The following is a 22,458-nucleotide window of genomic DNA, read 5'->3' on the forward strand; positions in this document are numbered from 1 at the left end:
CTGCCAGAATCGCTCGAGTCAAAGCCTCAAAGCTCCACTCCTTCACTGGCCCCGAGCGAAGTGCGAACGACGAGCGGAGGGAGTTAGCTCGACTGGAAGCTGGCTGTGTTTTGCTTGATGCGTGAATGTGGTTTGGAACCTGTTGAGGGAAAGAGAGTGGGGAAGGAACGGAAATTGCTGGGAGGGGGTCGTGTGGGTCCGGTAATGGCGGACAAGATAAGAGGCGGGGTTGAGGGAAAGGAAGTGGAGAAGGAGAGGGATAGAGACTTGGGACCAGAGGTAGGCAGCTGGGGAGAGGTGGATTATTGTGAAGGGAGAAATAAAGGGAATAAGGAGGTAGTGAGGGGTCGGATGAATAAAAACCAAGACAAAGGGAATAAAAGAATAAGAAATGATAGTGGAGAAAGCTCTGAAAGTGAGGAAGATGAACGAGCTCAGAGAGGAGGTGTAGTCATAATTAGGTTTAATGAGAAGGCTCAGGGGCATATGAAGAAAATTAACCCGTTTGTGCTAACAACAACTCTGACAAATAAGATAGGGGAAATAGTATTTGCAAAAGTCCTTAATGATGGCAACTTATTGGTAAGATGTGCGAATGAGGAACAACTTGAGAAAGCACTCAAGCTAAAAGAGGTAGGAAAATGCAAGGTGGAATACACTGGGAGGGTGGGAGCACAAAATAGTGGTTGTAAAGGAGTGATCACGGGGATACCAATGAGTATAAATGTGGTGGAGATAAAGAGGAATATTGAGAAAATTAGAAGTAACCTTTATGATTCTTCATTTAAATTTGAACAGATTTGGGGACCTTTTATTCGATATTTTCATTTAATGTAATATTTACCCTTCTTGGTTTTTTTTCACTGTTTTTAATGGAGGTCGGGATTGAGGACGTGATTTTAAGTTTAACTCTGTTTGGTTTCAAGTTAGCCCATTGCTTTGCCTTGCTTTTAGTTAGTTGCATGGTGGGTTTTTTTTGGGGGTTTTTTTTTTCTTTCTTTCCATTGATATATATAAAATTTAGTATACTATTATGTTATCTTGGTTTCTTATGTTTAAATTACATTGTTTGTAGTATTTTTTTTTGGTATTGATACCTTTTGGAATTTTATTATACTTTAACATTGTATTAATGTTTATATGGCTTACCTTTTTTGTATACTTACTTAATAAAAAGATTTAAAAAGAAAGAAAGAAAAGAGGAATATCAAAGGATGGAAAGTAATGAATGTTCAAAGACTGAAAACAACAAAGGAGGGAGTGAAAAAGGAAAGTGAATCAGTATTGATTGAATTTGAAGAAGAAAGAGTGCCAAGGAGGGTGTTCCTGGGTTTCATGAGTTACCCAGTAAGGGTGTATGTGCCAAAACCACTGAGGTGCTATAATTGTCAAAGGTTTGGACACGTGGCTAAAAACTGTAAAAGGCAGAGGAGATGTGCTAGATGCGGGAGTGATCATGATTATGGAAAGTGCGGAACAGGAGTTCAACCAAAATGCTGCAATTGTGGAGGAGCTCATAATGTTGCATATAGTGGGTGTGAGGTTATGAGACAGGAGAATAAAATTCAAGAAATAAGAGTGAAAAGAAAGATCACTTATGCAGAAGCTGTAAGAATGTCAAGAGAACAGAATAATGCTCCTAATGAACAGGGAGCAATAGGGATACGAGAGATGCAACCAAGAACAAATGACAGGATTTATGTAGACAAAAAGGCTCTAGTAACATTCATTGCAGGAGTGATTAATAGTACGGCTGGGGTAAAGTCAAAAAATGACAAAATTCAGCTGGTGGTCAAAGCAGCAGTAAACCATCTAGGGTTAGTAGGACTGACATGGCAGGAAGTGTGGGAGAACCTCAGTAATCAGTCAAGCCAGGAAGTGTCATGTGTTGGTTAATACTAATTATGGTGATTCTTTTACAATGGAATGCAAGGAGCTTACTGGCCAATAGCCAGGAATTCAAGCACTTTATTAAAGAAATGGTTGTAAAACCGGATGTAGTGTGTATTCAGGAAACTTGGTTGAAACCAGCTTTAGACTTTGTGGTATATGGGTATACAATGATAAGGAAAGATAGAAATCTAGGGGGAGGAGGGGGTTGTGCTATGTTAATCAATCAAGGTATACCATATAGGGTACTGGAAAAAGGAGATGATCAGGAATACATAGCGGTGGAAGTGTGGGAGAGCGGGGAGGGAGTGGTTATAATTAACTACTACAATCCATGTAAAAGGTTGGATTTGGACAGCCTATTAAAGATACAAGGACAAAACAGACATAAAGTAGTGTGGTGTGCATATTTCAATGCTCATAGCACAATATGGGGGGATCAGATTACAGATCCAAATGGAAAGGTAATTGAAGATTTGATGGAAGAAAGGGATTTGGTGTGTATGAATGATGGTAGCGGCACAAGGATAGATATAACAACAGGAACTGAGTCAGTGTTAGATATTACGTTAGTGTCTAATACCTTGGCTGGCATTAGTAACTGGAGAGTTTGGACTGCTTCAACAGTAGGCAGTGATCACTACCCAGTTTTGTGTTCAGTGGGTGAAAGAGTTGAAGTAAGACCAGGTGGCGGAACCCCAAAGTGGGTGTTTGAAAAAGCTGATTGGGGTAAGTTCCAGAAATTGAGTGAAGAAGGGTTGACAAAGACTGATATTTCTGGAAATGTAGATGAATTAAACAGTCAGGTGACTTCAGCAATTATCATGGCAGCAGAAGGATCTATACCTAGGAGTAAAAATAGGATGAATAGAAAACTGGTACCATGGTGGACAGAGGAATGTTGTCAGGCTGTGAAAAACAGAAATAGAGCATTCAGGCTAGTTAAAAGAACCCATAATATGCAACATTTGGTTCAATATAAGAAAGCACAGGCAGTGGTGAGAAGAACTATACGTCAAGCTAAAAGGGCAAGTTGGAGGAGTTTTTGCGACAAGGTAGGAAGAACAACATCTGTGGGAGAGATATGGGGAATGATTAAGAGGATGGAAGGAGATAGAAGGGAATGGGAATATCCAGTAATGATATCTGAGGAGGAAACTGCAGTCTCCAGTAGGGATAAGGCTGAGGTCACGGCCAAGTCATTTGTACTGATACACAGTTCAGAAAATTTGTCTGAAGAAGGGAAAGAATAATGAACCAACACCCAGATGTGTTAAGCAGGAGGGAAGGAACGGATGATATAATTGATGATCCATTTACATTAGCAGAAATGGTGAGAGCAATAAAGAGATCGAGACCAACCTCCCCAGGGAAAGATCTGATATGCTCTGTGATGCTAAAAAATCTAGGAGAAGGAGCGCTCTTGAAGTTGCTGCATTTTTATAACAGAGTGTGGGAGGAGGGAAGATTACCAAGTGCATGGAAAGAAGCAGTAGTAATTCCAATAAGGAAGCCTGGCAAGGATCTGTCAAAACCCACTAGCTACAGACCAATTGCATTAACATCAAGTATATGTAAGATAATGGAAAGGATGATAACAGAAAGGTTATCATATGAGCTTGAGAAAAGGGGAATGCTGGCAAGTTATCAGAGTGGTTTTAGAAAGGGAAGGAATTCCATGGACTCAGTGATAATGTTAGAGACTGAAATAAGGAAGGCCCAGGCAAATAGAGAGTCAGTAGTGGCAGTGTTCTTTGACATTGAAAAAGCCTATGATATGATGTGGAAGGAAGGATTATTAATTAAACTGCACAAGATGGGGGTTGGTGGGAGAGTTTTTAATTGGATTAAAGATCTTTTGTTTGGTAGAAAAATTCAAGTTCGGATTGGATCAGAATTATCAAAACAGTACATAGTGGAAAATGGCACACCTCAAGGTAGTGTGATTAGCCCGTTACTTTTCATCATTATGATCAATGATGTCTTTACAAAGGTACCAGTGGATATAGGTAGGTCACTGTTTGTGGATGATGGGGCCTTGTGGAAAAGAGGCAGGAACATGGACCATATAATCAGGAAACTACAAGAAGCAATTGATGAAGTGGTGGAGTGGGGTTATGATTGGGGATGTAGATTTTCAGTAGATAAAACTCAAACTGTATTTTTTACCAGGAAAAGGGTTGAGGTAGGGAAGAAGTTAAGGATGTATGGGGTTGAATTAGAAAGGGTTGCATCATTTAAATTTCTGGGAGTTATATTTGATTCACGATTAACATGGGCAGACCATATCAGGAAAGTTGAGGAGAAATGTGAAAAAGTAATAAATGTGATGAGATGTTTGACTGGTAGGGAATGGGGAGCAAGTTGTTCAGCTTTGAAGAGAATGTATGTGGCTTTGGTGAGATCTGTATTGGATTATGGAAATATAGTATATGGATCAGCAGCTAGGTCTCTTATAAGGAAACTGGATGTGATTCAGGCTCAGGCCTTGAGAGTGTGCAGTGGGGCTTTTAAAACGTCACCAGTGTCAGCCCTACAGGTAGAAATGGGAATAATGCCTTTGGAACTAAGAAGGATGCAACTGATGGCAAACTACTGGGCTAACTTGCAGGGGCACAATGATTCTCACCCTACTAAAGGAGTGTTGCAGGAGTGCTGGGAAAATGGGAGGATTCAGAGGGATACCTTTAGTCGGGTAGGGAATGATATCGCGAAAGAATGTGGAGTGTTTGATCTGAGGATAAGTCCTTCAGTAGTTTATCCGGTTATAGCTCCATGGAAGCTTGTATGGCCTGACATAGGCTGGCATTTGTTAGAGGTAAAAAGGAAAGAAAGATATAAAACAGATTTGGTAAATGCATTTAACTGTCATGTGATGGAAAAGTATAGTGATTATACTCACATTTATACGGATGGTGCGAAGGAACCTGAAACAGGAGTGACAGGGTTTGGGGTGGCTATACCAGCAAAAGAAATTGGAATCAGCAGAAGAACATCTAATAAGTTAGGGATGTTTACAGTGGAGATGCGGGCAGTGTTGGTTGCGTTGCAATGGGTGCAGAAAGCCAGACAAGCCAAAGCATTGATATGTTCAGATTCATCCTCAGTTCTAGCAAGTTTAAGGTCTTTTCACACAAACAGTCGGCAAGATGTACTTTATGAAGTCCTTCAGTTAGTTACAAGAATTCCAAATCAGGGAGGTCAGCTAAAATTTCTATGGGTTCCAGCACATGTCGGGGTAAAGGGGAATGAGAGGGTGGATGAGTTGGCAAAGAGGGCATTAAAGAAAGAAAATGTGGAAATGCACATTAGTATCAGTAAAGCAGAGGTTAAGTGTGTAATCTGGGAAAAAAGTCAACCGAATGTGGCAAGAAAGATGAGACAGGGAGGGGAAAGGGAGGCATTTATATCAAATACAAAAGAGTGTTGCAGTTACTAGGGTAGGTAATGGAAACAGAAGAGAGGAAATTGTGTGGACTAGGTTAAGGCTGGGGCATTGTGCATTAAACAAAACATTGAAAATGATAGGGAAACACCAGACAGGATTGTGTGAGGAATGTCAGGAAGAGGAGTCAGTAGAACATGTAGTTTTGTGTTGCAGGAAGTATGGGATACAGAGAGAGAGATGATAAGAAATAAATTAAGGGAGTTGGGGATGCAGGAATTTACATTAAAAGGGTTGCTGGGCATGGGTGAGAGAGCACAAGTCCGGGTATTTTTAGCGTTTTTAAGGGGTACGGGGGTTTTTTATAGGATATGACGAATAAACAGGAATAGGATACTAGGATGGTCAAAGATGGGAGGGTGAAGTGTAGGTTTGTGTGTGTAGGCGCGCGTGCACGTGATTGGGTGAAGGGATTTAGAATGTATGTCTAGTGCACATTCCGGAGCAGAGGGTGCCGGTAATGTACCATTAAGCTGGATGCCAACCGCCGTAAAACAAGATACAGACAGACAGACCTTCATTGGCCCACTCACTCACTCACTCACTCACTTTAACACATAAAGTGACCCTCAGAGGATTCTTGCTGCAAGTTCTTGAAAAAAGGAACAGGGGTGGGTAATTCCCAGCAGGAAGCAAAATGTTGTTTCATGTAACTCCACAAAAAAATCAGCAAAGTGAATGGGGCTTTATCTGCATCTACCAGAAAAATATATCCTGATTCAGGATTTTGACCTAAACGATTCCTTTCCTGTCTCAGATCCTGACTGCCTCATTGAGTTCCTCCAGCAGATTATTTGTTGCTCTCGATTTCAGCATTTATTGAAATAATAATAAAATAATATTCATGAAAATAAGAAAAATGCTTGATTACTTTATCATTAAATCTTTAAATACTTACCATAAACAGATCACTAGGGAAAGGCTGTACTTCTACTCCCAGGGTATAAGCAGAGACTGAAGACTGTAGCACCAGTAGTGAGGACCAACAAGGTATGGACAAGGGAAGCACAGGACCGCCTACTGGACTGCTTTGAATTGGTGGACTGAACTGTATTCATGGATTTATCTTTGACTCTGGATGAGTATGCTGCAGTTGTTACCGACTTCATTAAAACCTGTGTGGATGAGTGTGTGCCTATGAAAACTTGCTGTACATTCCCAAACCAAAAGCTGTGGATGTACCAGGAGGTATGTCATCTGCTGATGACTAGATCTGTAGCATTTAAGTCTGGTGACCCAGGTCTGTATAATAAAACCAGGTATGACTTTCACAGGGCTATTTCAAGAACAAAGAGACAGTTCTGAGCGAGGTTAGAGGTGACATCAGATGCACAACGCCTCTGGTAAGGTTTACCAGACATTACTTCCTACAAAATGAAACCCAATAGCATGAATGGCAGTAATGCTTCACTACCAGATGAGCTCAATGTCTTTTATGCCCGCTTTGAAAGGGAGACCATCACTCCAGCTGTGAAGAGCCCTGCTTTACACAGTGACTGTGTGATCCCTGTCTCAGAGGCTGATGTCTTTAAGGAGGTTGAACGCTCGGAAGGCGGCAGCCCTTGATGGAGTACCCAGTAAGTCACAAAAAATTGGAGCCAACCAACTGCCAGGAGTATTCAAGGACATTTTTTCAACCTCTCACTGCTACAGTCAGAAGTTCCCACTTGCATCAAAAGGACAACAATTATAACAGTGCCTAAGAAGAGTTCTGTGAGCTGCCTTAATGACTAGCGTCCAGTAGCACTCACGTCTACAGTGATGAAATGCTTTGAGAGTTTGGTCATGACTAAACTGAACTCCTGCCTCAGCAAAGACCTGGACTCTCTGCAATTTGTCTCTTGCCACAATAGGTCAATGGCAGATGCAATCTCAATGGCTCTTCACATGGCCTTAGAACACCTGGACAACACAAATACGTATGTCAGGATGCTGTTCTTTGATTATAGCTCATTTTTAACACCATCGTGCCCACAATCCTGATTGATACTGTACAGAACCTGAGCCTCTGTGCTTCACTCTGCAAATGGATCCTTGACTTCCTAACCAGAAGACCACAATCTGTGCAGATTGGTAATAATATCTCCTTCTTGCTGACGATCAACACTGGCGCACCTCAGGGGTGTGTGCTTAGCCCACTGCTCTACTCTCTTTGTACCCATGACTGCGTGGCTAGGCACAGTTCAAATACCATCTATAAACTTGCTGATGATACAACTATTGTTAGTAGAATCTCAGATGGAGATGAAAGGGCTTACAGGGGTGAGATATAGCAGCTAGTTGAGTGGTGTCGCAGCAACAATCTTGCACTCAACATCAGTAAGATAAAAGACCTGATTATGGACTGCAGGAAAAGTAAGATGAAGGAACATGAACCAATTCAAGTAGAGGGATCAGAAGTGGAGAGAGTGAGCAGTTTCAAGTTCCTGGGTGTCAAGATCTCTGAGAATCTAACCTGGTCCCAACATATCGATATAGCTATAAAGGGGGCAAGATGACAGCTATATTTTATTAGGAGTTTGAAGGGATTTGGTGTATCAACTGAAGCATTTGAAAACTTCTATAGATATACTATGGAGAACATTCTGACAGGCTGTATCACTGTATGGTATGGTATGGGGATGGGGGGGGCTACTGCACAGGACCAAAAGATGCTGCTGGAAGTTGTAAAATTAGTCAGCTCCATCTTGCGTATTAACCATAGTACTCAAGACAACTTCAAGGAGTGGTGCCTCAGAGAGGCAGTGTCTATTATTAAGGACCCCCATCACCCAGGAAATGCCCTCTTCTCATTGTTACGGTTAGGAAGGAGGTATAGAAGCCCGAAGTCACAAACTTTGATTCAGGAACCGTTTCTTCCCCTCTGTCATATGATTCCTAAATGGACATTGAATCTTTGGACACAACATCACTTTTTTTTTAATATACATTCTTTATGTTTTTGCATTATTTTTAATCTATTCAATATACAAATTTAGTGTAATCAATTTATTTATTTATTTTCTTTCAATATTATCGTGTATTGCATTGAACTGCTGCGGCTGAGTTAACAATTTTTATGACACATACCAATGATAATAAACCAGATTCGGATTCTGATTCGAATAATAAAAATATTTATTACTTTGATAATACATTTACTTTGAACTGAGAACTTTTGCAGCCTTTTGTGTCTCCAGGCATTAGTGTCTGCAATCTGCTGCATGTGGGATCTCCCTGAATGTCTAGGCCTCAAAATAAGATTTGGGAATGGGAGCATTGAAGTAGGGGTGGGTGTGGTGGGAAGTGGAGGACAGGCTGTGGGTGCTGTGAGGGAGGGTAGGAGGGTAATATTTTTACCAGATTTGCGTGCGTGCGTATGTGTGTGTGTTCAGATTGAACTGAGACAATGCTGAGAAGGATCAATATAGGATTAACGACCAATTTTATTTGCCATATACATTTACGTGTATGAGGAATTTGCTCTGGTGTGTTGGTCAGACTTGGTCAGGTGGGTCAGCTCAGCACTTAACACCATCATTCCAACAATCCTGATTGAGAAGTTGCAGAACCTGGGCCTCCATACCTCCCTCTGCAACTGGATCCTCAACTTCCTAACCGGAAGACCACAGTCTGTGCGAATTGGTGATAACATATCCTCCTCGCTGACGATCAACACTGGTGCACCTCAGGGGTGTGTGCTTAGCCCACTGCTCTACTCTCTGTATACACATGACTGTGTGGCTAGGCATAGCTCAAATACCATCTACAAATTTGCTGACGATACAACCATTGTTGGTAGAATCTCAGATGGAGATGAGAAGGCGTACAGGAGTGAGATATGCCAACTAGTGGAGTGGTGCCACAGCAACAACCTGGTCTTCAACGTCAGTAAGATGAAAAGAGCTGATTGTGGACTTCAGGAAGGTAAGATGAAGGAACACATACCAATCCTTATAAAGGGATCAGAAGTGAAGAGAGTGAGCAGCTTCAGATTCCTGGATATCAAGATCTCTGAGAATCTAACCTGGTCCCAACATATCAATGTAGTTATAAAGAAGGCAAGACAGCGACTATACTTTATTAGGAGTTTGAAGAGATTTGGCATGTCAACAAATACACTCAAAAACTTCTATAGATGTACCGTGGAGAGTATGCTGACAGGCTGCATCACTGTCTGGTATGGAGGGGCTACTGCACAGGACCAAAAGAAGCTGCAGAAGGTTGTAAATCTAGTCAGCTCCACCTTGGGTATTAGTCTACAAAGTACCCAGGACATCTTCAGGAAGTGGTGTCTCAGAAAGGTAGCGTCCATTATTAAGGACCTCCAGCACCCAGGGCATGCCCTTTTCTCACTGTTACCATCAAGCAGGAGGTACAGCAACCTGAAGTCACACGCTCAGCGATTCAGGAACAGCTTCTTCCTCTCTGCCATCCGATTCCTAAATGGATAATGAATCTTTGGACACAACCTTACTTTTTTTAAATATACAGTATTTCTGTTTTTGCACGTTTTTAAAAATCTATTCAATATATGTAATTGATTTACTTGTTTATTTATTATTATTATTATTTTATTTATCATTATAATATTTTTTCTCTGCTAGATTATATATTGCATTGAACTGCCGCTGCTAAGTTAACAAATTTCACGTCACATGCCGGTGATAATAAACCTGATTCTGATTCTGATATGCAATAAAAACCAACATTCAACAGTTATGAAGAGTAAAAAATCACATAAAAATAAAGAATTATACAGCATATAAATAAAAAAGCAAATATATTTGGAGGTTAAAGAATGGATATGGATGGGAAGAGCAGAATAAAGGAATTACTTACTAGTTTCAGACGTATATGGATTGCAAATGACTGGATCAAACTTACCGGCCTACTGCTGTTTGGAAACTTTCTCAACACTCACAACATGCTGGAGGAACTCAGCAGGTCGGGCAGCATCCGTGGAAAAGATCGGTCGACGTTTCAGGACGGAACCCTTCGTCAGGACGAGTTTCCTCCACCGTGTTGTGAGTGTTGCTTTGACCCCAGCATCTGCAGATTATTTTGTGGAAACTTTCTCATCTATCCATCCAAACAAATTAAAAAGTGATTCAGATTTATTTATCATCTTGTATAATAAATCAGGTATTGAACTTGACCGATGATGAATATGCAGGGTAGCCGGTACGTATGCCAATAGTGTCTGTCTGGGACCTTTTTGCAACTCATTCAGATGTCACAGCTTCTGTGGATATGATGGAACAGCAATTTAATGTAAAAAATTCCCATTCTTGTATCCTGTGATAAATTGTTCCTGCTCAATGCATCACACCTAGGTAGTATACACAGCAATAAAAACATCTAAAATTTGAAATTTGTTCTTGACCTGAGGACATCATAATGGACTACCAATGAGATGAGTGTAGGAAGTTTCTATAGGCAGCTTTTAACTAAATTGTATTATTAGTGCTGCAGTCTCTCCTCAGCTGAAAATCATTCACCTTTACTTACTTTTAGGTGCTGATACTGTCAGCAATGATGGGATTTACTCTAAGTATTTCCCGAATATTACTGAACATGGAAGATACAACTTCAAGGTGCGGGCAGAGGGAAAGGAAGGGTCTACCATGACGAAAAACAGAAGAGATGGGAGTGCCATGTACATAATTGGATACACAGAAAATGGTAATAAATATTTGGCATTTCACAATAAGACAACATGGGTTTGTTTATCATTATAGTGTCAGAGAATAATTGAGCTGTACAGCATGCAAACAGGCCCTTTGGCCCAACTTGTCCATGCTGACTATCCGAGTGCCATTTGTCTTCATTGGTTTACATCAATCTGAGCCTTTCCTGGTTTGTGATGTAATGACAGGGTGAGCCATTGAATTGTATGCTTGCTTTGTGAACTGGTGCCCGTTCCTCCAGCAATCTTGCCTGTGTTTGTCCGGTCACTCCTTATCAGGAAGAGCACAATCCCACATCTCCACCTGCTCAGTTTAATAGGATGGTATTCAGGTAAGTCACTGTTCGTCTACAACATGCAGGCTGGTATGGATTACTGTCTGGTGTGTCCAAATTTAGAAAGAACATCAGATGTAGAACATTACAACCCAGGGCAGGTCCATTGGGCCACAATGTTCTGCTGACCTCTTAACCTACTCTACGATCAATCTAATGCTTCCCTCCATTTTTCTATTATCCATGTGCCTACCTAAATGTATCTTAAATATCCCTAATGTATCTGCCTCTATCGCCACCCCTGGCAGGGCATTCCAAACATCCATCACTCTCTGTGTAAGGAACCTAACTCTGACATCCCCCTACACTTTAGTCCAATCACTTTAAAATTATACTCCTTTGTATTAGCCCTTTCTGTCCAGTGGAAAAAGTCTCTGGCTATCAACTCATTGAATGCTTCTTATCATCTTGTAAACCTCTGTAAAGTCATCCCTTCATCTTCCTTCACTCCAAAGTTATACATTGTGAAGGCTATGCTACCCAGACATTGGATCCTTCAGTAAAACTCTGAAAATATGCTATTGGTCTAATTGGAAGTGCCAGTGGTCCCATATTTGACTCAGTCAGTGACATATATTATGTTCCCCATCCACTCACTGGAGTACTGATTGGCACAATCGCTTTAAACTCATCTGGTCCTGTTTCCCGAGGTCTACTGGAGCTTTGTTTTCCATGCTGTCTATAAACTGTGTTACACAATAAAAAAAAAAGATTTAGAAGTATATTGGTGTTCGAGTAGAGTAACACCTGAAGTTCCAGAAAGATGGCAGGTGTCATCTTTCCTGAAGGACAATACTGAAAGAGCAATGTTTCAAGATGATCACGCAGCTTCATTGTTAATTTTACTGGAACTCACCTTTTATTTAAAATTTATTGACTTAACTAGAATTAAATTGAATGTGATTCAAACCGTCTTCCAATCATTAATCTAGTACAATCTCATCAGGCAGGCAGTAAATCTGACAGAGCAGCATTCCCACAGTTCGGTGTCAACTTAGATGCAAGTTACTGGCGGGAATTTGTGACCTTCAGGCAGGAACTTGCTGTGGGTTGAGTGAGAATAAGATGGCAGAGATGGAGAATGGAATTATGAAGCAGCGGTGAGAAAGAAGAGGTCGGGGAAAGAAAATGGAACAAGTAGAGGAAATGCAGGTAGATCTAGAGAAGGACAAAAGAACCACATCCTATAAGTTCTCAGCAGTTCAAGCAACATCTGTAGAGAGCGAGATACAGTGCTAACATCTCTGGCTGATGATGAGACCACCTTGCTTGATCTTTTGAGAACTTCCAGTGTTTCTGCTTCAAATACAGATTTCCAACATCCATGATACTTTGCCTTTGACAAAGGATATCAAACATAGAACAGTACAGCACAGTACAGGCCCTTCGGCCCACAATGTTGTGCCGACCCTCAAACCCTGCCTCCCATATAATCCCCCACCTTAAATTCCTTCATATACCTGTCCAGTAGTCTCTTAAACTTCACTAGTGTATCTGCCTCCACCACTGACTCAGGCAGTGCATTCCACGCACCAACCACTCGCTGAGTAAAAAAACTTCCTCTAATATCCCCCTTAAACTTCCCACCCCTTACCTTAAAGCCATGTCCTCTTGTATTGAGCAGTGGTGCCCTGGGGAAGAGGCGCTGGCTATCCACTCTATCTGTTCCTCTTATTATCTTGTACACCTCTATCATGTCTCCTCTCATCCTCCTTCTCTCCAAAGAGTAAAGCCCTAGCTCCCTTAATCTCTAATCATAATGCATACTCTCTAAACCAGGCAGCATCCTGGTAGATCTCCTCTGTGCCCTTTCCAATGCTTCCACATCCTTCCTATAGTGAGGCGACCAGAACTGGATACAGTACTCCAAGTGTGGCCTAGAGTTTTATAGAGCTGCATCATTACATCGCAACTCTTAAACTCTATCCCTCGACTTATGAAAGCTAACACCCCATAAGCTTTCTTAACTACCCTATCCACCTGTGAGGCAACTTTCAGGGATCTGTGGACATGTACCCCCAGATCCCTCTGCACCTCCACACTACCAAGTATCCTGCCATTTACTTTGTACTCTGCCTTGGAGTTTGTCCTTCCAAAGTGTACCACCTCACACTTCTCTGGGTTGAACTCCATCTGCCACTTCTCAGCCCACTTCTGCATCCTATCAATGTCTCTCTGCAATATTTGATAATCCTTTACACTATCTACAACACCACCAACCTTTGTATCGTCTGCAAACTTGCCAACCCACCCTTCTACCCCCATATCCAGGTCGTTAATAAAAATCACGAAAAGTAGAGGTCCCAGAACAGATCCTTGTGGGACACGACTAGTCACAATCCTCCAATCTGAATATACTCCCTCCACCACAACCCTCTGCCTTCTGCAGGCAAGCCAATTCTGAATCCACCTTGCCAAACTTCCCTGGATCCCATGCCTTCTGACTTTCTGAATAAGCCTACCGTGTGGAACCTTGTCAAATGCCTTAATAAATCCATATAGATCACATCCACTGCACTACCCTCATCTTCATGCCTGCTCATCTCCTCAAAGAACTCTATCAGGCTTGTTAGACACGATCTGCCCTTCACAAAGCCATGCTGACTGTCCCTGATCAGACCATGATTCTCTAAATGCCCATAGATCCTATCTCTAAGAATCTTTTCCAACAAATTTCCCACCACAGACGTAAGGCTCACTGGTCTATAATTACCCTGACTACCCCTACTACCTTTTTTGAACAAGGGGACAACATTTGCCTCCCTCCAATCCTCCGGTACCATTCCCGTGGACATAAAGATCCTAGCCAGAGGTTCAGCAATCTCTTCCCTCTCCTCGTGGAGCAGCCTGGGGGATAATCCGTCAGGCCCCGGGGACTTATCCGTCCTAATGTATTTTAACAAGTCCAACACCTCCTCTCCCTTAATATCAACATGCTTCAGAACATCAACCACACTCATATTGTCCTCACCATCATCAAGTTCCCTCTCATTGGTGAATACCGAAGAGAAGTATTCATTGAGGATCTCGCTCACTTCCACAGCCTCCAGGCACATCTTCCCACCTTTATCTCTAATCGGTCCTACCTTCACTCCTGTCATCCTTTTTTTCTTCGCATGATTGAAGAATGCCTTGGGGTTTTCCTTTACCCTACTTGCCAAGGCCTTCTCATGCCCCCTTCTTGCTTTTCTCAGCCCCTTCTTAAGCTCCTTTCTTGCTTCCCTATATTCCTCAGTAGACCCATTTGATCCCTGCTTCCTAAACCTCATGTATGCTGCCTTCTTCCACCTGACTAGATTTTCCACCTCACTTGTCACCCATGGTTCCTTCACCCTATCATTCTTTATCTTCCTCACCGGGACAAATTTATCCCTAACATCCTGCAAGAGATCTCTAAACATCGACCACATGTCCATAGTGCATTTCCCTGCAAAAACATCATCCCAATTCACACCCACAAGTTCTAGCCTTATAACCTCATAATTTGCCTTTCCCCAATTAAAATTTTTCCTGTCCTCTCTGATTCTATCCTTTTCCATGATAATGCCAAAGGCTAAATATCAGAGAGAAAATGTCAGAATAAATATCATTGAGCTTGTGTCCCTTCTGCCCGCTATTCCCCAATAGCAACATGACCTTGGGGAGAGGGCTGTCAGAGTGACCTTGCCCCTCACTCTGTGAGGAAGCAATGAACTTCGACTCTCCACATCTCCCACAATATTGGAAGAAAATGAGGGCTGGAGTCATCCTTGGCTCAGCCATGGTTCACTCTATATAATCTGTGTTCTGGAGAAAATATCTTTCACATCTTCCCTTTCTTCACCACTCTTCCATTGTGCAGAAGATAGAAAATCCTGAAAGTATGTACCAGCAGGCTCAAGACATCTTCAACCCTGCTGTTGTGAGATTATTAAATGATTACCTGATACGATAAGATGGACTTTTGTCCTCGAAGTCTACGGCATTATTTTGCACCTTTTGTCCCCCTGCAATGCACTTTCTCTGCAACTGTTACACTTTATTATCATTTTACCTTGTTCTATCTTGATGCACTGTATAATGAATTGAGCTATATGAACAAGGTTTTCAATGTACCTCAGCACATGTGACAAGAATAAACCAATCCCAATTCCAATTCTAGTTTCTTTCCTTCTATGTAGGTGTTATTCACCTAAATCCACCAAAGCCTCGAGTTAGTAAAGAAAATTCTTCAGCTCAAATAGGAATCTTCAGCAGGGTGAAATCAGGAGGAGCACTTTCAATTCCCCCTGGTGCACCTACCATCAACTTTCCACCGTGCAAAGTCACAGACCTTCAAGCAACAATAAATAGAGACAAAATTGAGCTGCAGTGGACAGCACCAGGAGCAGACATGGATCAAGGAACAGGTAAGTGTTCCTTCATTTTAATAATTTACATGGAATTTTTCTTCCCAGCAATGAAGTGATCAGATAGTTGAGAAATCTGCTGACCAGCTGAGGTTTGACACAATGAAAACACATTCCCCAGGATGAAAGAACAAGAACAAATAAAGGATGTGACTCTGGTGAATTACTTAAAAAAATATTTAGAGGTACATCACAGTACAGGTCCTTCTACCCCAACAAGGCTGTGCTTCCCATTTATTCACATGTGACCAATTAACCTCCTAATCCATACATTTTTGGAGTGTAGTAAGAAACCAGAGCACCCGGAGGAAACCCACGCGGTTATGGGCAGAACATACAAACACCTTACAGAGAGCAGTGGAATTGAACCCAGTCACTGGATTGTAATAGCATTACACTCATCACTACATTACTGAGCTGGCTGAAACAGTAGAAGAAGTCCTTTGTTAAAGATAAAATATCATTATTTGTGGTTTAAAGATTTATGGTAATCCCCCTGTAACAGCTGTCACTACTTTACACCTCCTTTACTCTCATCACTTACAATGCTATACTGAAAAAAATGTTTAATGTTACCAAATCACAATTATGGATTACATTCCCTGTGGTGAAACATTATTTCAATGGTTACATTTAAGTAGTCTTCAATAACATATTAGTTTAAAGGGTTTTACATATTCACAATGAGATAGATTCCAGGTGGGGGAATATAAGTTCTAAATACTTCCCAACTCCTGCTGTTCATACACACAGCTTCAATGTGACAATTTTAGCTGCATATCTGTAGTGGTCTTTATGGTGGGTTTTACCAACAGCTCCTGACTCAATACCATTTGGTTACTGAAGTATATTTTATGACCATGTTGTGAGCATTGAAAACCACAGTCAGTCAACGACCACAGGGAATACGATACATGTCTTTCCCTTCCAGTTTCTTTCATACATCTTCACAGCTGTTACTTTTCATGAAACCTTTGTTCCCTCTAATCCCAGTTGGGCATTACTCTTTCAATATTTTTATTAATATTATATAAATTGCATAAATACAAATATAAAATTCATAAGGATACAAGTAAGTAATTACAACATTTAAATCACAGTAATATGATCACAGTATCCCATATTCTAAATCAATCATGTAGAAAAAAAAGATTGAATTATGACAGATGGGCGTTACAGTTCCAGTCAATGTCTGGTACTGAAGATGACAAACTGACTCATTGTCTCTGACCACCAGTGCACACTAACACACACACAGTGGCCCAGGGAGTTAAGGAAGGTACCGTTGGCCTCTCTTTCTGCTGGAATTGTTACAGGCAGGGAATCCTCCCTGTGTTGTGCAGCAGGTAGCCCATCACTTTACAGTGCAAGTGATCACTGATCAAGGTTCAGTTCCCAGTCCTGCCTGTAAGGATTGTGTATGTATTCCCTGTGACAATGTGGGTTTCCTCCCACATTCCAAAGACATATGATTAGGGTTAGGGAATTGTGGGCATGTGATTTCGGTGCCCGAAACATGACAAATTTACAGGCTACCCAGCACAATCCTCAGTGATTTGATTTGACACAAATGACATATTTCACTGTATGTTTTGGTATTTCAATACACACATGACAAATAAAGCTAATCTAATCTGAATATACTGAACTGGAATAGAAATAATTGAACAGATAAGGCTTCAAAATTAAAATGCATTACATTGTTCTGATCTATAATGACAACTTCACTTGAATGCAAAATATCCTAAGTTGCTTACCAGCACTTGAAAGCCCACGCGAAAAAAGAGTGCTTTCCGCATGCAGGAGCCACAATCGATTTACCACGTAATTGATCAGCCATATAAGCACTCACCACATTCTCACATCTGTTCAATACCGTTCAATATGTCAATGCAATCACTCACAGTATTTCCTTTCTTTATCAGCCTCCTACTATGAGATGAGAATGAGTGAGAAACTGCTGCAGCTACGGGACAGTTTCTCAGGAGCTGAACAGGTTAATTTGACAAGTTTGAAACCACAACCATTTGGCTCCAAAGAAACATTTATAATTTCCGCTAATAGTTCAGGACTTAAAAGCACGACCACGCTCTATTTCGCTTTATGTGCTTATGATGAAAAGGATCAGTCTTCCAATATGTCTAATGTTGCCAGCGTTTCTTTCTTTGAACCTTTGCCTGACAAACCGGAAGACAATAAAGTACTACACAGTATTTGGGTTGCAGTAGTCGTGGCAGTTATTGTATGTTTGATTATTGGGATTACTAATTATGTTGTACAGAAGAAATGCAAAAAATAAAAGGTTGCCGGAAGCAGCAGCTACTTAAATTTACTAATCTGAGGATTACTGTATTCTGAGTCATTATTGCTGCAGATTAGGTTGAAGATCAAAGGATTTTTCTGATATTTTCTAAGCTATCTATTGTCATTTCCAGACAATTGGAAGATCTCCTTTGGAAATTCAGTTCAAGCTAATTGCTTAGTCTCTTGTGCTTGATTGGAAGATTGCTTGCTTTGGATTGGTGACACTGTTTTTGGAGGAGGATGTGGTTTTCTACTGGGGTAGAATCTGTATTGTTGAATAATCTTGATGTAGCTCTGCACCAATAAAAACAATATTTTCTGGAATGGTAGCATTACTTTACTCATTTTTTGATACTACCTTTTAGGAGTTCATAAGGAAGGTCATTTTTTGGAGTCTCCTTTATCTCTATATATACCAAGATCTCATACATTGAATGTTCCATCTTTCCCACCAGAAATAGCAATAAATTAGAATTAAATGGAGCTATTTAACATAACATGATGCATCTATGATATTCAAGAAGAACAGTAAAGTTGGAATTGGAGGCCTAGCAGAAGATGGAGAGGGCAACTGACCACATTTCTGGTCAGGGAAAATTATTCATAGAACATAGAACAGTACAGCGCAATACAGGCCTTCAGTGCAAGATGTTATGCCAACGCTTTAACCTGCTCCAAGAACAATCTATCTCTTCCTTCACCCGGGTTTTATCTTTTCAATTCTTTGACTGTTCAGGAAGTGTCGGAGAAACCCAGAAGGTGAACACACAGGCATTTATTTTCTAAATTCATGTGCTTGTTGTGAACTGAACCAATAAAGATATTTTTCAGTAAATACACCTTCTCCCTGTGCCTAACTGATCTCTATTGTTGAGGGTTAATACCTGTAATATCCTCTAAGGAAACGTTACACATAAATGCATTATTCTCCACATCCTTTCGAATAGAAGGTAGAGTGAGGGAAATAAAAAGGGCTGATTATTTTACTAGAAGGGAAAAAATGTATTTGAGGCAGAGAAAGCGGTAACACCTGGGAGATTAAGAAGTGCTGGAAGTTTATCTGAAGATATGTGAACTTTGTGTACCATATCAGAAATTAATACCTTATGTTTCTGATTCCAAAGGGAGGGATGAAAGAGTAACAGGCAGACAATATGTGTGTAAATTAACTACCCGAGGTACATCAGTGATTGAAGGTGGGAAGTAACAATGGCTGATGGAAGTCAGGAAAAGCCAGCTAGAGTAAAACATAAACACAAGAGATTCTATGGATGTGGGAATTTAGAGGAACACAGTCAAAATGCTGGAGGAATTCATCAGGTCAGGCAGCATCTATGGAGAGGAAGGATTAATGTATCGGGTTGCGATTCTTCATCAGGACTGAAAAGGAAGGGGCAAGAAGCCAGAATAAGAAGGTGGAGGGTGGGGAAGGAGTACAAGCTGGCAGATGATAGGTGAAGTGAAGGTGAGTGGGTGGGAGAGGTGATAGGTGGAAAATGTAAAGGACTGAAGAAGAAGGAATCTGATTGGAGAGGAGAGTGGACCATGGGAGAAAGGGAAGGATGGGAAGCCACCAGAGGGTTAGTGTAGACAAGAACAGGGGTCAGAGAGAAGCCAAAAAAATTTATGTGTCCCAGTGGGATGCAGAAGCTGTCTCCTGTTTTTAAAATAACTAGTCAATAGCTTAACAGAGGGATAGCCAAATTCCTATATATTACTGCAGTAATATATTGGATGCAGATTGAAAACCTAGGCTTGCAAAGTCAGACTGCAAACCAGAGCATTGAATTCATACAACCATGAAGAAATTTCAGCTGAGGATATTGTAACATACTTGATTTAATTTTGCTTATAAGGTGATCCACCATCTAATCATCTGGAAACAAGTATTGTGATTCTCTGTGCCTGACCTTGTGATACCATGAGCTGTGTCAACATTGGTGTCATCCAATATGATCATCAGTTTTGGCTCATCTGTGTTCACTAATGAGTGGAAATATTACAGCTGGTGTAGAATTGTATTGTGGTTATGGAAGGTTTAGCTTGTATAACTGATTCATTATACAAAACTGCTGAAGGGTGAGCTAAGGCTGATATCTCACATATCTTGGACACAAGATACTTAGCAGATTCTGGACAACCTGAGAAACACACACAGCATGCTGGAGGAAGTCAGCATATCAGGCTGCATCTACAGAGAGGAATAAAGAAGTCCTGATGAAGGGTCTCAGCCTGAAACATTGATTGTATATTACTCTCCATCGGGCTTCAGGTAAGAATCCATCCCAAAATTTTCATGTAGTAAAACAGGAATAATTTCTTTCGGTGTGCCTGTTTAAATTGTCACATCTGGGCCACACTGGCATGTGTCGTACCAGGGAGCTTTGATATACTGCCTCCCTTTGTAATGCTTGATATCGTTCATATGGAGGAGACGGTACGACCATAAAACATAGGAGCAGAATTAGCCCATTTGGACTAACAAATCTGCTCTGCCATTACATCATGACTGATTCATTATCCCTCTCAACCCCATTCTCCTGCCTTCTCCCTGTATCTTTTGACATCCTTACTAATTAATGAACTATGAACCTTTGATTCCGCTATCTTTAAGAGCTCTATCCATCTCTTTCTTGAAAGCATCCAGAGACTAGGCCTCCACGGCCTTCTGGGGCAGAGCATTCCATATATCCACCACTCTCTGGGTGAAAAAGTTTTTCCTCAACTCCATTCTAAATGGCCTACCCCTTATTCTTAAACTGTGGCCTCTGGTTCTGGACTCACCCAGCAGCAGGAACATGCTTCCTGCCTCCAGTGTGTCCAATCCCTTAATAATCTTATATGTTTCAATGAGATCCCCTCTCAGCCTTCTAAATTCCAGAGTATACAAGCCCAGTTGCTCCAATATTTTGACATATGACAGTCCCGCCTTCCCAGGAATTAGCCTTGTGAACCTACGCTACACTCCCTCAATAGCAAGAATGTCCTTCCTCAAATTTGGAGACCAAAACTGCACACAGTACTCCAGGTGTGGTCTCACCAGGCCCTGTACAGCTGCAGAAGGACCTCTTTGCTCTTATACTCAATTCCCCCTTGCCATTAGCATGCCATTAGCTTTCTTCACTGCCTGCTGTACTTGCATGCTTGCTTTCAGTGACTGATGTACAAGAACAGCTAGATCTCGTTGTGCTTCCCCTTTTCCTAACTTGACTCCATTTAGATAATAATCTGCCTTCCTGTTCTTACCACCAAAGTGGATAACCTCACATTTATCCACATTAAACTGCATCTGCCATGCATCTGCCCACTCACCCAGCCTGTCCAAGTCACCCTGCATTCTCATAATATCCTCCTCACATTTCACACTGCCACCCAGCTTTGTGTCATCGGCAAATTTGCTAATGTAACTTTTAATTCCCTCATCTGAATCATTAATAAATATTGTAAACAGCTGCGGTCCCAGCACTGAACCCTGTGGTACCCCACTGTCACCGCCTGCCATTTTGAAAGGGCCCCGTTAATTGCTACTCTTTGTTTTCTGTCAGCCAGCTAATTTTCAATCCATGTCAGTACTCTGCCCCCAATACCATGTGCCGTAATTTTGCCTACTAATCTCCTATGTGGGACTTTATCAAAGGCTTTCTGAAAGTCCAGGTACATTACATCCACTGGCTCTCCCTTGTCCATTTTCATAGTTACATCCTCAAAAAATTCCAGAAGATTAGTCAAGCACGATTTCCCCTTCGTAAATCCATGCTGACTTGGCCCAATCCTGTAACTGCTATCCAGATGTGTCGTAATTTCATCTTTTATAATTGACTCCAGCATCTTTCCCATCACAGACGTCGGGCTAACTGGTCTATAATTCCCTGTTTTCTCTCTTCCTCCCTTCTTGAAGAGAGGGACAACATTAGCCACCCCCCAATCCACAGGAACTGATCCTGAATCTATAGAACATTGGAAAATGATTACCAATGTGTCCACGATTTCTAAAGCCACCACCTTAAGTACCCTGGGATGCAGACCATCAGGTCCCGGGGACTTATCAGCCTTCAGACCCAACAGCCTATTCAACACCATTTCCTGTCTAATATAAACTTCCTTCAATTCATCCATTACCCTAGAATTTCATGGAATATTGTGATGGGATAAAAGCAGGGGGATAGTGATTGTAGAAGAGGTTGGGAAATCAGTACCAGCAATTTTGGACTTCAGAGATAGGCAGGTAGTACATCAAAGGTTCTGGTCACAGGTCAGGGAATGGTAAGGGGAAGGGTGAAGCATAACGAGGATAAAGAGAAGAGGTTTTCTTATTTTGTCCACCTCCAAGGTTGACACGGATGTCTTAAACAACATACACAAAATGCTGGAAGAACTCAGCAGGCCAGGCAGCATTTGTGCAAAAAAGTTCAGTTGATGTTTCGGGCT

The 22,458-nt window shown here is 41.3% G+C and overlaps 1 protein-coding gene across 2 annotated transcripts in view; it reads left to right on the plus strand.

Annotated features, from left to right (window-relative positions):
* LOC134355256 (calcium-activated chloride channel regulator 1-like) overlaps positions 1–18,684 on the plus strand; it is an 88,828-nt gene extending 70,144 nt beyond the window's left edge. The window contains exons 12-14 of one of the 2 annotated variants that reach the window (XM_063065053.1): positions 10,832–10,999; positions 15,499–15,726; positions 18,162–18,684. In XM_063065053.1, the coding sequence (XP_062921123.1) occupies positions 10,832–10,999; positions 15,499–15,726; positions 18,162–18,223 (458 nt within the window). In that variant the 3' untranslated portion in view covers positions 18,224–18,684. Of the gene's footprint in view, positions 1–10,831; positions 11,000–15,498; positions 15,727–17,651 lie in introns of both variants that reach the window. The other variant, XM_063065051.1, reaches the window with a different exon arrangement.
* The last annotated feature ends 3,774 nt before the right edge of the window (positions 18,685–22,458 follow it).

This window comes from Mobula hypostoma, chromosome 12 (genome assembly GCF_963921235.1).
Source record: "Mobula hypostoma chromosome 12, sMobHyp1.1, whole genome shotgun sequence".
In the NCBI taxonomy this organism is placed as follows: Eukaryota; Metazoa; Chordata; class Chondrichthyes; order Myliobatiformes; family Myliobatidae; genus Mobula; species Mobula hypostoma.